Genomic DNA, 13560 nt, shown 5'->3' with positions numbered 1-13560 from the left:
ACTGGCCTTCTGGAAAGGCCTTAAAACCTGGCTTTGCTAGTTGTCTTAGGACCCTGATAGGGGCATGCTATGCTGGACGTGGTTGATTGAGAGAGACATACAAAACTCCATACCTATACCATCCATACCCTTGGTATTAACTTTTTATTTAATTGTTGTTAACCTTAACTTTAATACTTTTAAAGTTTTTATATTTATGCATTTATGCTAAATATAAAGCACCCAAGGTCTTTTGGGACAGTGAAATAAGTAGCATATACATTCAATAATTAAATAATAAATATATAAATATAATCACCATTCTAGCAGTTCCACCACATTCCCATTCTTGTCTGGAAGTAAAATGAGATATTCGTTGAGTAAATAAATAACATGAATAGTATTCTGTGGGTGACGAGATACTGGTCCAACTTATTTGGGCTAGATACGTGTACCATGACTGCCTTAATATATTTTAGAGATGCACATGTATTCTGTATTGCTGGAGAAATCTCTAGCCCTAGAACTAGATCCTGCTTCCTCTTCTTTTCCTCTTCTTCAAATTATGCTAGAGTCACTTTCATGGGTGGCATTTAAATGAAACTATAGCATATTAAAATAAATAAAACATTTACTTAATTCTATGAATGTTTTCTGCTCAAGCTGAATACTCAAGGTGGCTTATAAAGCCAAACAATACAATTTTCCATGCAGGCCCTCCCCCATGTCCCCTGGAAACAATAACATTAGCTTTTTGAGAGAAAATAGGAAAAAGCAAAGCTGCATTTTGTAGTCTGGAACCTATGCTCCTTGTGCGCCTGCTAGGAAAGACTTCTAAAACTGTCTTCAGAAGTGTCTCTCCTGCAAATTTGAATGCCCAGACCAGCTTGTAATTGGGGGGTGGGGGGGGAGACACAGTCTCCCAAAGCTAGACCTTAAACTGTTGGGAGCTTTAAAGGTTAATACAACCATTTACATTGTACCTGGAAGCGTGTAGTAATTCTGAGTGGCGATCAAGGATGGAATATATGCTTCTCTATTAGCATGGTTCATGAAGTCATCCCAGAAATGTCTTCCCAGAAATTCTGCAGTGACTACGGTAGTTAAATTTGTTCTTGTATCTCTTCCCATCTCTATTCAGACCATGAAAGCATCAGCTACTTTTTAAACTCCTTTGCATTGTCAGAAGAAAGAAGACATAAATATAATAAATAAGTTTTAAAATATATTTGGTAAATAAATTTGATTACTGGTGTAGTTGTTTGTGTTACAGTGTCAGATCCATGCTACTTTATTATGATAAAATCTGTTTATTACATAGTCTGTATTATCTGGCTGATGGCTGTCGGTACAGATTGCAAGTTAATTCTTTTAAGAGTCTGAAGGAAATCAGATTATAGCTCACTATTAGTGCACATTCTTGTGACGGGTTCTGGTTGAACTTTTGCCATTTCTCTCTATTGCCCAGTTAAAATGCTGAAAAGAAACTGATGGTCAGTACAGGTTGTTAAGCCTGGATTCCCCAACGGGTGTTAAGGAAAACAAACTAAACAGAATGTGCAGCGAAGTCAGATAGAAAGACAGGTAAATGTGTGAGATAAGTTTTCTAGTTAACACGCAGTAAAAATACAGATACGCTTGTGCTATCAAAAATATAGTTTATTCCATTTAAGAATTATAGCATAGTAAAATAAACGGTCCATTAGTCATATATCAATTTCAGTCAAGTCTTGTCGAGGATACTCTATTTGCAAAGACCGTGTTGAATAGCCAATGTCAGTTCACTTACAATAAATCTGTCCAATCTTTATCTTCTCTCCGTTGAGAAGAATCAACACTCCTTCGGCAAGAACGCAGTCATCAATCCATCAAGTAATTAGGGATCAGTAAGCCAGAGAGAGAGAGCTGGAATTGCCTCGCTTCTTATATAGTGCTTTTACAACCACACCCTTAATTACATTCTTGCAGTTAAAGTTACACACACTTTAACTAACAAACCATGATACCTTATTTATTATTTTTTACCCAAACCAGTTAGGGTAAACAATGTTATCCCTAACACAGGTGAAAGTCAGAACATGACTCAAAATGTCCCCAACTAATCTTTAGAGCTAAAAAACACCCCTTCTTTCCATACACAAATCTTTTACTGTATAAAATGTGGCAAGGCTCAAATGGAAAATAGAACCTGGGAAGAAAAAGACTTACAATAGTTTGTAAAGGTAGTCCTTGATTTATGACCACAATGGAGTCCAAACTTTCTGTTGCTAAGTGAGACATTTGTTAAGTGAGTTTTGCCCCATTTTAGGGCCTTTGTTGCCACAGTTGTTAAGTGAATAACCGCAGTTGTTAGGTTAGTAACATGGTCGTTAAGTAAATCTGGCTTTCCCATTGACTTTGCTTGTCCAAAGGTTGCAAAAAGGTGACCCCAGGATACTGCAACCAACATAAAGATGACTCAGTTGCCAAATATCTTCTTAGGTGAGGAAAACAGCTATAAGTCACTTTTTGCAATGCCATTGTAACTTTGAACAGTTACTAAACAAACTTTTGTAAGTCAAGGAGTATCTTAATGCATTCTTGTTTTTACAAACATATGTATTTTGTGTTGTAAGAATAATCATAAAACCTGTTTAGAATGCTACATATAAAGATAGGTTAATTCACATATTTTGTTTTCCCATAGATCAAGGGTCTTCAAACTTGGCAAGTTTAAGACTTGTGGACTTCAACTCCCAGAATTCCTGAGCTAACATGACTGGAGAAGGAATTCTAGGAGTTGAAGTCCACAAGTCTTAAAGCTGTCAAATTTGAAGACCCTTGCCATAGATCTTCCCTAATGGCCTACAATATGCTCTCAGTCTTTTATTTTAAAGAAGCAACATTAAAATACCCTGCAAGATACATCATAGAAAACAAATTACATATACAAACACAACATTAAAATTCCCTTTTTCATACAGGAAGATTTAAAACAAATATTTGTTGAAATAAGCTGTAAATTTATTTTACTTACAAAATAACTCCAAAAATTTGACAGAATTATTCAAAAGTCCATTTCCTTGCTCCTTTGCTAGCAGAACAAAGGATTGATTTCAGTCCTTATGAGGTATGCCTGAAAGGTACAATCTATTAAATAAAAATAATAATTTATGTTTATATTTATTTTATTTATATTTATTTTAAGAATAAATAATGTGCACTTAAATAAGAGACATATTTCTCATTGTAAATGTTAACTACAATTATATATTTTTATTAATCTCCTATGACCAAAATCCCCTTATAAAAACAGTACAATGTAAAATTAAGGTTGAAGATAAAGTCATCATTCTAAGATTAGCTTTTTGTGAAAAAAAGTGTTCTTTTTGAAATAAAGTTCTATTCACTATATTCCTCTTAGACTTAATATGAATTTTAGTGCTTTTAATTTTAGATTGAAGTGAAGTCTAGAATAAAAATCACTGTCTGATGGTTGAATTTAAAGACAATTGTTAATATTTCAGACTTAAATAAAAAGGCTGCAGGAAATCTGGTAAAGAGAGGAAATGGGAATCAAACACTTTTTGGGGGGAAGGGTTAATAAGACAACTTGAAATGTAATGAGTAAGTTATGATTAGGAAATAATTGCTCTGTCAATACTGTACATCTTATAACAAGCTCAAATAATGAGTGCTAACAGTTTATAGCAACAACAGAATAGAAATATCATCCCCAAGGTTGGGAATATGCATATTAGTATTGTGCTAACTACTGGTAGTTGCAATTGGAATGGTTTTTTTCAACATTTACAGGAACAAAACAGAGGGAAAAGAGATAAATTAACTTTCAGGGAGCAAGACAAAATTTTCAACAGTGGTGATTTTGAATTATAATTCCCTTTTTTGTTGCCTTTATTTCCCTCCCTTTTATTTTAGTGATATACTTGTGCTACTGCTAGTATATTTCCGCTGCCATTTATCCCTAGAGTATCTTGGAGTGGGACAGTGTGACTAGGTTCATATATTGTACCAGGCCAAAATGTTGTTTCTTCGTGTTGATCTAACTTGTGTGAACTGAATTAATGGTAGCTTATTGAATAAATCACGATAAAACTATGCCTTAATATGATATGTACATGTAGTCTATATCTCCTGTAACTGTGTTTATATATTTTTCTCTCCATTTTTCCCAGAATACTGGTAATTGTCTGATAAGCTGTCAGAAAGAGATTGGTCCAAAGTCACATAGCCAAGGAAACCCACTGAAAGTCTTTGGACCAGTTACTCAGTCTCGATCCAACCTAGTTCACAGGTTGGTGGCTGTAGGGAAAAATACAAGAAGAGAGTACACCTAAGTAAAAGCCAGGATGTAAATTGAATACATGTATACATACATATATTCATGTATGTATGTGTGTATGTATGTATGTATGTGAACTAGGTTGGATCGAGACTGAGTAACTGGTCCAAATAGTTTCAGCGGGTTTCCTTGGCTATGTAACTTTGGACCATATATATTCATTTATGGTGGTGGTGTCACGTGTTGTCTGGTAGGCGGGATTATTCTAGATTATTCTAGAATAATCAGGGAAGCCATCGAAATAGAGAAACACCTCCATAACATGAATAAACGGGATGATGCCTCCTGCCTACCAGACATCTGGAAACTAGCCCTTATCAATAAATGAGTCTCAGCCACAAAAACCAACACTGGACCCAAAACAACATGTGACACTACCACCATTCTCCCTCACCAGACTTAAACCCAAACCCATCCCATAGACGAAAGACAACCACTGTCCAGAAACCAGACCACAGCTGCATCACCAGCTGACCACACTCCCCGACCCCCAAACCAAGCAAATGGACACATGCCATGAACACATATCCAGGCCTCAAACTCAGAGCCAAACCAAAACCCGGAACGTCACATCACAGCCACCTGCTCAGGATATCACATCACGGAACTCAGGAGGCTACACCACAAAACCTCAAGATGTTGCAACACAGACGACCCAGGAGATTACAGCACAAGACCCAGGATGTCATAACAATAGAACTCAGAAGGTAATCACGCAGCCCATGACCCAAGTCATTACAACCCAGGAGATTACAGCACAAGACCCAGGATGTCAAAACAATAGAACTCAGAGAGTCATTACACAGCCCATTACCCAGGTCGTTACAACACAGGAGGCTGATAGACACACAGCCAATACCTCAGCCACACATGTTCTTATGAAAAAGCCAGCCAATCTGCAAACATCAACTCCATCAACCAATCAAGAAATGATGACACAGCCAACCTCCCCACCAGTATATATAGGGAGACGGCAGCTCCGATCATGCTTTGCTCGCACAAGCACGAAGCCGAAAGCACCAGCCTGAAGATGGCAAGTGGGATCTCGCTAAAACGTTGCCAAGACCTCAGTCTTACACAGGAAAAAAACACGCCAAGACCTGCATACCTGTACCCATGAAAATCTATGGAAATATATATATATATTCTTAAGTTTTCGCGGGTACTTACATGTATGGTATTCAGCTTTGTTCAGGTATTTTTCCAATTGAAGGAGTCCCTATGGGATCACCACTGTCACCCGTCATTGCAAACCTGTTCATGGAAGAATTCGAATCCAGAGCCCTGGCTAACGCCACCCACAAACCTAAACTATGGTTAAGATACATCGATGACACATTTGTGATTTGGCCCCATGGAAAAGAAAACCTAAACAATTTCCTAACACACCTAAACAGCACACACCCCAAAATCAAGTTCACCATGGAAACGGAAACAAACAAACAACTACCATTCCTAGATGTACTACTCTACAAAAAAACAGATGGCGCACTAGGACACACAGTATACCAGAAGAAAACACACACCAACCGCTACCTCAACGCCCAATCCCACCACCACCCAGCACAGATAAACTCCGTGGCCAAAACACTAATTGCTAGAACCAAACGCCTGGCAGACAAGACACACATAAAGACTGAATTATGCACCCTGACTAAAGTACTGACAGCCAACGGCTTCCACAAAAGCAAAATCACTGACTTGATCCACAAAAACACACTGAGACATAATGGAGACCTAGAAGATGAACAGACCTATGGAACAGGTGTCCTGCCCTACATAAGAGGTACTACAGACAAAATCAGTAAGATACTACACAGGCATCACATCAAGACTGCCTTCAAAACAGACAGAAAAATAGCAGCCAACCTTAGAAACCCCAAAGATAAAATTGACCTGGAAAACCAAGGCATATATGAAGTCCCCTGTGCATCATGCCTGTCCACATACATTGGACAGACCAATAGAAGAATAAGTACCCGCCTGGATGAACACAAAAATGCAGTAAAAAAGCTGGAACACACTTCCTCACTAGTCCAACACATGAAAGCCACAGGTCATAGCATCAACTTCAATGGCACCAAAACCCTAGCCACTATAGAAAACCCCAGCCACAGAATTATCAGAGAAGCCATAGAGATTGAAAAAAGACCTGAAAGCATGAATAGAAGAGATGATTCCACCAGACTGTCAATTATTTGGAAGCCTGCACTCACAAACAAAAAAATCATCATATATATACACGCACACACGCACACACACATATTTATATTTATGATTAAGACATGGTTTAGGTTTGCTTCGAGGTAATGCTAAGCCCCCAACTACAGTAGCTAAGATTTCATATCTAACAAGTGGAACTTACCATTTTGCTGCTTTAATAGTCTTACCTGAATTTTAAACAGAAGGAAATACACGTGGCTTTAATGGACTTTCTAATGTAGCACTTAATTCCTTCAGTAGCCAGAGATAGTATTTTTTTTTTCCAACAGATTGCTTCAAGGAATGTGTGTTACCTCTCTTTCTTGAACTCCTGCAAGATGTGGTTGGTGTGATTATTAGAATAGCAAAGTGGAATTAGGTGGAGGAGCCAGATATACATCTCCAGAATCAAACAATATGATATATAAAGTAAATATCATGCAGTTGTTCTTCCAGTTTAATTTGCCCAATTCCAGAGAACTGAGCACAGGATCTTTTCTTTATCCATTTTTTCAGGACAAAAGAAAATTCATCCTAAGCGCCCTAAATTTTCACTCATACCAAATCTTTTCTTTTTTAAAAAAGAAAGCAGGTGGGATATGAAGTTTTTATATATATATAAAAAAAAAGAACACAGCTATAAATTCCTAAACATTTTTAAAACAGTTTGTATTTTTTTTCAAAGCTAGAGAAATGTTATTCAGAGGCATCCAGCCCTTACAGTCAAGTTCTGTATTGTGAGAGAATTATTTGATATTTTAATTATGGACATAGAAAATCTTGTGTCAGAATGAAGACATAGACTTCTTTCTGACAGACAACAAGAAGAAAGCCAAGCTTCAGTAGCCTGATATTTCATGCTATATCCCAGATTGTAATGTATTTAAGAGCTGTCAAACAAGTATAAATTAATAAATGGGGTATTTTTGTAAAGACTACACTGAAAGAAATTCATAAGATTGCAGTAATTCAGTAATTCTTTCAAATGGTCTTGAGAAAATGTTAGAGAATAAGAAAATGAGGGATTTATTAATTATAGTTGTATTAATTACACTAGTCACCATAACGTAGATAATGGAGAGGAAACCCAGTTGAATACAATACTTATTTATTTAATAAATAAATATTTATTTCCTCTAAACCATGGAAAAGTATATTTTTGGCTGGGCTTTTTCCTTAGTTGGATATCATATTGATTCTTTTCCTCTTTATTAACTTAATATTTCTCCAGGTATCTGATGACAAACTCTCTGATTAACAATCAGAATTTGCATTGACTTTGGACTTGAAAATCTATTCCAGCCTTTGCATCTTTATTGGAATCCCTAAGCAAAATTGATACTCTAGGTGCCATGTTCTTGGCCCATGTTCTCTTTTATTTTGGGGAAGAATGATTGAGGGGGATGTGGCAAATACTTACAGATCCATGCATATTTTTAAAAATGCAAATAGCTTTGGACAGTACACCAAACAGATAATAAAATAAACTTCAGATTAAATTTTAATTATTAAAACCATATTGTTAAATAAGTTATTAACTGCTAAAGAAAAATCACCCTTAGAAACCCGAAGAGGTAATTTAAAAGGAATATCTGTGTTTTATGGCTGTCTTTTTATCACAGGCAATACAGAAGAAAATCACATTTTAGACCAGTGTTCTTCAGCTTTGGCTACTTTAAAATGGATAGACTTCAAGTCCCAGAATTTGCATCCAACATGGCTGAGTGAAAAATTCTAGGAATTGATGTCCACCTATCTTAAAGTTGCCAAGGTTGAGAAACACTGCCTTAAGACAATAACCAGGCAGGTAAAGAAAACATATTCCTCTTGAGCTGTTTACTGGAAATATTTAGGACAGGGTTTTATTAGTTACTAACAAAATCTCTAAAATCTCTAAATGAACTTGCTAAAAGGTTATTTCTCCTTTCAAGTTCTTTGTTAGAAGATTGGGCAAAAGTGGGGACTTACTTTATTTCCTGTTGGAGTTCACAAGTTAAGAAACTGCTTCTCTTCTTAAGTTCTTCTCCAAGCTGAGGTAATAGATTTAGGCTACTGTAGTGCATATCTTTGCCTCAAACTGATCTGTTGAGCTAGCAGGACTGCTAAATTAATAAGTTAGTAAATAGATGATAATAAATGTGTTATTTAGCCTTTAAATAATCTTGATTTAGTAAAAGAATATGAGAATTCTAACAAATGCATCTAACAAATGCAAAACAAAAGCTATACTTCTGTTTTTGGAAAGGATTCTAGGTTTATATGTTGTCTATGTGTTGAACAAGATAAATATATTTCTTTGACTCTACTGAAATCAACCAATATAAAATATCATGACAAGAAATGGTTGGCTAATTGAGATGATAGAACCGAAGTTCTGATAGTTAAGAGATTCACTGCAACATTTCCTTTCCAAATTTGATTAAATACTCATATTTTAAGAAGGCAACGTGTTCTAGTTTGGTAACAGTTCGTGAAGCCTGTCAAGAACTCTGCCGATTTATCCAAAAGTATATTTTTCACCTAAAATTTAGTATAAGAATGACATAGATGAATCAGACAGATTGATATGTTCTTCAGGATTAGAAGCTATTTTTTTGTTGAATATTGACCCAACTCAAATTTACCTCTGTCATGAGTGAAATAGATTTTGCTGCATTCTTGAAAATCTTTCAAAGAGTACATTAGCATGGTGTTTGCCATGACAGCACTGTCTCTTCAGTTAAATAGCACATAGCAATCAATCTGCCACTTAGCAGAATTTTTTTCCAGTTTTCACAGTCAGAAAATGTGCAAGTTCAGATGTTTTTTACTACTTTGAATGTCTCCTTTTTAATAAGAAGAGATCAATGATCTTATCATCTGACAAGTAAAACTTCTGTTTCTTTCTTTCAACAACAGCATCCCCCCCCCCCCAAATAGTCAAATATTAGCTTTCATGTCATTTAGTTTTCCAGTTGTACTGGATGCTTACATTATCATTGATTAATTCTATGGACAACAGCTAAAATGTAATTGCAGACAAAGCTTATGAATTATTCCATTTAGATTTCGTGAAACAGAAATCAAGCTTAATTATCCACTGTAATCTGAGATCAAAAATCTCTTTATAAATTTCTTTAAACGTGATTTATTCCTTCATACTGAAATTCAATCAATACAGAAAGTACAGTCATGCTTTATGAAACTTGCTGACAATTTTTTTTTACTGAGCAAAACATTCATTTGATATAGAAACAATTTTGATGTTCTTTGCTTTTATTGTTACTAGAAGGGATAAATGTGTTGTCATAGGGGAAAGAAGTTTTAAGAACAATTTGGCAGTGAATTCATTTATTACTCTTTATGACGATTTTAGAATTTGGAGAGGTGATTTAAAAGAAAAATATTGCATTATATATTTTAACATTTTTGTCTACAGCCAGTCTGATGCTTTGCTATAGCTTTGTCATGTGCTTTATCTCATGTAAAACAAGAGGTATTGACTAATGAATGAATGATGTACAGTTTTTAGCTCTTGCAGCCTTTAAAGATCATTGTCTTTAATGCACAGAAACCTCTTTCTCTCCCATTCTCTTTACAATGCAGGCTTCTTTGCAGAATGTCAAGCAAGGATCGACACATTGATTCTAGCTGTTCGTCATATATCAAGACGGAACCATCAAGCCCCGCCTCCTTGACGGACAGCATCAACCATCACAGCCCTGGTGGCTCCTCTGACGCCAGTGGAAGCTACAGTTCAACCATGAATGGACATCAGAATGGGTTAGATTCACCACCACTCTACTCTTCAGCCCCTGGTCTTGGGGGTAATGGGTCTGTCAGGAAACGATACGACGATTGCTCTAGTACCATTGCTGAAGATTCACAAACCAAGTGTGAATACATGCTGAACTCAATGCCCAAAAGATTGTGTTTGGTTTGTGGTGATATTGCATCAGGGTATCACTATGGTGTGGCTTCATGTGAGGCCTGCAAGGCTTTCTTCAAGAGGACAATTCAAGGTCAGTGCTTGATTACCCTTTTCTCAGCTGAAGAAAAACACAGCACAGTTCTGTCTCTCCTTCCCCTTCCCTTTGTTTTCTATGGAGCCATTTTGTACAATTGGATTGAGTCAAATCATGCCTGTGTACAGTCTGTTGATATGGTTATGTGAGTGAAGGCTGCACGGTTTACGTTGCCAGTTTTCATTTTGATATAAAAGTTTAGATTAAGATGTCTTATCCATAGAAGCATCTTTCTTTCTTATCAGCCTTCTTTGGATGCAGGAGACTCTTTAACAAAAGTTAATACAACTTTCTAGAAATAACTCCTGATACCCTCTGTCATGCATATCTTAGCCTTCATTTTGTCGTGTGTGTGTGTGTGTGTGTGTGTGTGTGTGAAAAGCATATTTGAACAATAAGATGACCAGTTCCAAAATACATTTAACACATTGATTTACCTCTTTGTTGCTAGTTAAGCAAATAAGCCTTGTAAGTAATTTTACATATTTTAGCTAAATTTTAAAATGTTTGTAGTGATTGCTGTCCTACTATTACAACTGATATGCTTTCACATTGTGTTAAGTTCATTGTCATTGTTCATTCATTCATTGTCTTCGTTTCCATAAGATGTTAAGCTTTAAATCATACTTTATAAAGAGTAATCATTCAGATCACATAACACACTAAGTCAAAACCAAATAAGATATGGTATAGTTTATCATATACTGTGTGAATCAGGTTATTGTGTAATTTTTTTATGTTTTATTTATAAGGTAATTTCATGTCCTACCTTAAGTAGTTCTGTTTATAGAAATGGTACAGCTTGAGTATTAAAGGCTATGATGAGATGAACAATTTTTTGGCTCTTGTACCATCAAGCAATTATGCTAGCTCAGGCATCTTATAAGAAATATTGTGAGAATTCAGGCAAATTCTTATGTGAAATTGCCAAAAATCACAAGGAAACAATCACATGAGATTTTACTCTCATGAAATTTGACAGAATAACAAAATAACAGAGTTGGAAGGTACCATGGAGGTCTTCTAGTCCAGCTCCCTGCTCAAGCAGGAGACCTTATACCAAGGCTGTCAAACTTGCAGCCCATGGGCCAGATGCATGACAGCAGGGGTGGGATTCAAATTTCTTAACAACCGGTTTTGTGGGTGTGGCTTGGTGGTCATGTGACTGGCTGGGCATGGCTTGTATTTAAACATTGTAAATGTTTATGTAAATATTGAATTTTTATTTAAAAAAAGAACAACTTTTACCCAAAATCAGGCAAAGCAGTCAGTCAGATTGAGTTGCTTGCAGAAGCACAGATTCACTCAGAGATCTATCTTTCTGAAATCTGCTGCCTGAGTCTGTCACATAAAATTTGCTTGCATAATGCAGGCAAGTAGGATGGTATGCATGTGAGATAAGGAGTGACTGGGCAGGGAGAGGAGGGGTAAGCGGGGAGGGGCTGGGGCCAGCCAGTGGTGGGATTTGCCAGGTCTCCAAACTGCACAGAATGAAGAACTGCACAGAACCAGTTCTATAGAACTGGTCCAAATGCCACCCCTGCATGACAGGCTGGCCATGTCCATGCCCAATTTAGTGAAGGGGCAAAAAGTTCCGACACATCACTAGACACCACCTTGACGACGCAAGTTTGACACCCCTGCCTTATACCATTCCAGACAGCTAATTATCCAGTCTCTTCTTAAAAGTCTCCAGTGATGGAGCACTTGCAACTTCTGAAGGCAAGCTGCTCCACTGGTTAATTATTCTCACTGCTAGGAAATTTCTCCTTAGTTCTAGGTTGCTTCTCTCCTTGATTAGTTTCCATCCCTTTGTTTTGCCTTCTGGTGATTTTGAAAATTGGTTGACTCCCTCTTCTTTGTGGCAGCACCTCAAATATTGGAACACTGCTATCATGTCACCCCTGGTTCTTCTTTTCACTAGAAATAGCCTATTTCTGCAACCGTTTTTCATACGTTTTAGCCTCTAACCTTCTAATTATCTATGTTGCTCTTTTCTGCACTGTTCCAAAGTCACAAAATCTTTTTTTATAATATGGTGACCAAAACTGGATGCAGTATTATAACTGTGGTCTTACTAAGGCTTTATAGTGCAGTACTAGTACTATTTATTTCTGTCCTAGATCTTTTTGCATCTTCAGGTAAGATAGATTTTGGATTGTTGTGCGGTTTCCTTGAGGATATTAGGCATTACCTTAGATTATAAAAGTGTTTTTATTGAATAATAATAAATAATCAAACAATAGTATCCCATCTGAAATATGTAGAGTTTCAGTTTATTTGCTTACTGCTTCACTGTTTAAGACATTCTTACTAATGAAAAATACTGCTCTCTATTTAATTATTAAATGACAGTAACAAGAAAGAAAATGTTCACAGATTCCGATAAAGACTGTTGAGGTAATTCCCCGTTAGGAGAATGAGTGCACACAGGGAGACGTAGTGAAAATGGTGAGGAATAACACACAACCACCACACAGATACATTGTATAGTAAAATGTAGGTTTTTACTTCTAGTAAACAGTTAAGCAAAGTTCAACAAGCAGTCCAAGTCATACACAGTTAAAGCAGTCAGTTTTTCAGTCCAGGGATGATCCAAATATCAAAGTCCAGTATCATAAACAGTTCAGTAACAGACTTACAGCAATCCAAGAAGAACAACGATCAGCAACAGTAAATAGGGAAAAAATTCAGGAACCAAAAACAATGAACATCAGAACATCGACCAACTAGCAACTAGCAGCAACACGACTAAACAACCCAGGTTTCTAGCTCCATCTTATGGCCGTTTTAGGAACCACACCCAATTACACTTTAGCATTCCCTTAAAGAAACAGTATTAAATGTCTATCCTGGTTTATATATTCCCAACCCAACTGTTAGGTGACTATCAATTCCTAACTTAGACAAGGATGAACATTGCTAAAACTATATCTTTATTGCATGTTAAGAAATGGTAGTGCATACACTACTTGAAAACTTCTTAGCTAGCATTCTGAATGGTCATTCAGAATTTAAACCTGGACAGCTCTC

The 13560-nt window shown here is 36.4% G+C and overlaps 1 protein-coding gene across 9 annotated transcripts in view; it reads left to right on the top strand.

Annotated features, from left to right (window-relative positions):
• Positions 1 to 13560, top strand: part of ESRRG (estrogen related receptor gamma) — a 459707-nt gene that overhangs the window by 301077 nt on the left and 145070 nt on the right. For all 9 annotated transcript variants that reach the window (XM_087963929.1, XM_087963925.1, XM_087963956.1 and 6 more), the window contains one exon: positions 10109 to 10524. In XM_087963929.1, the coding sequence (XP_087820055.1) occupies positions 10109 to 10524 (416 nt within the window). The remainder of the gene's footprint in view (positions 1 to 10108; positions 10525 to 13560) is intronic.

Source organism: Notechis scutatus, chromosome 1 (genome assembly GCF_049901735.1).
Source record: "Notechis scutatus isolate UNSWTSFEM ecotype Mainland chromosome 1, rNotScu1.2, whole genome shotgun sequence".
Taxonomy (NCBI): Eukaryota; Metazoa; Chordata; class Lepidosauria; order Squamata; family Elapidae; genus Notechis; species Notechis scutatus.
This window is presented reverse-complemented; position numbering and strand designations above follow the sequence as displayed.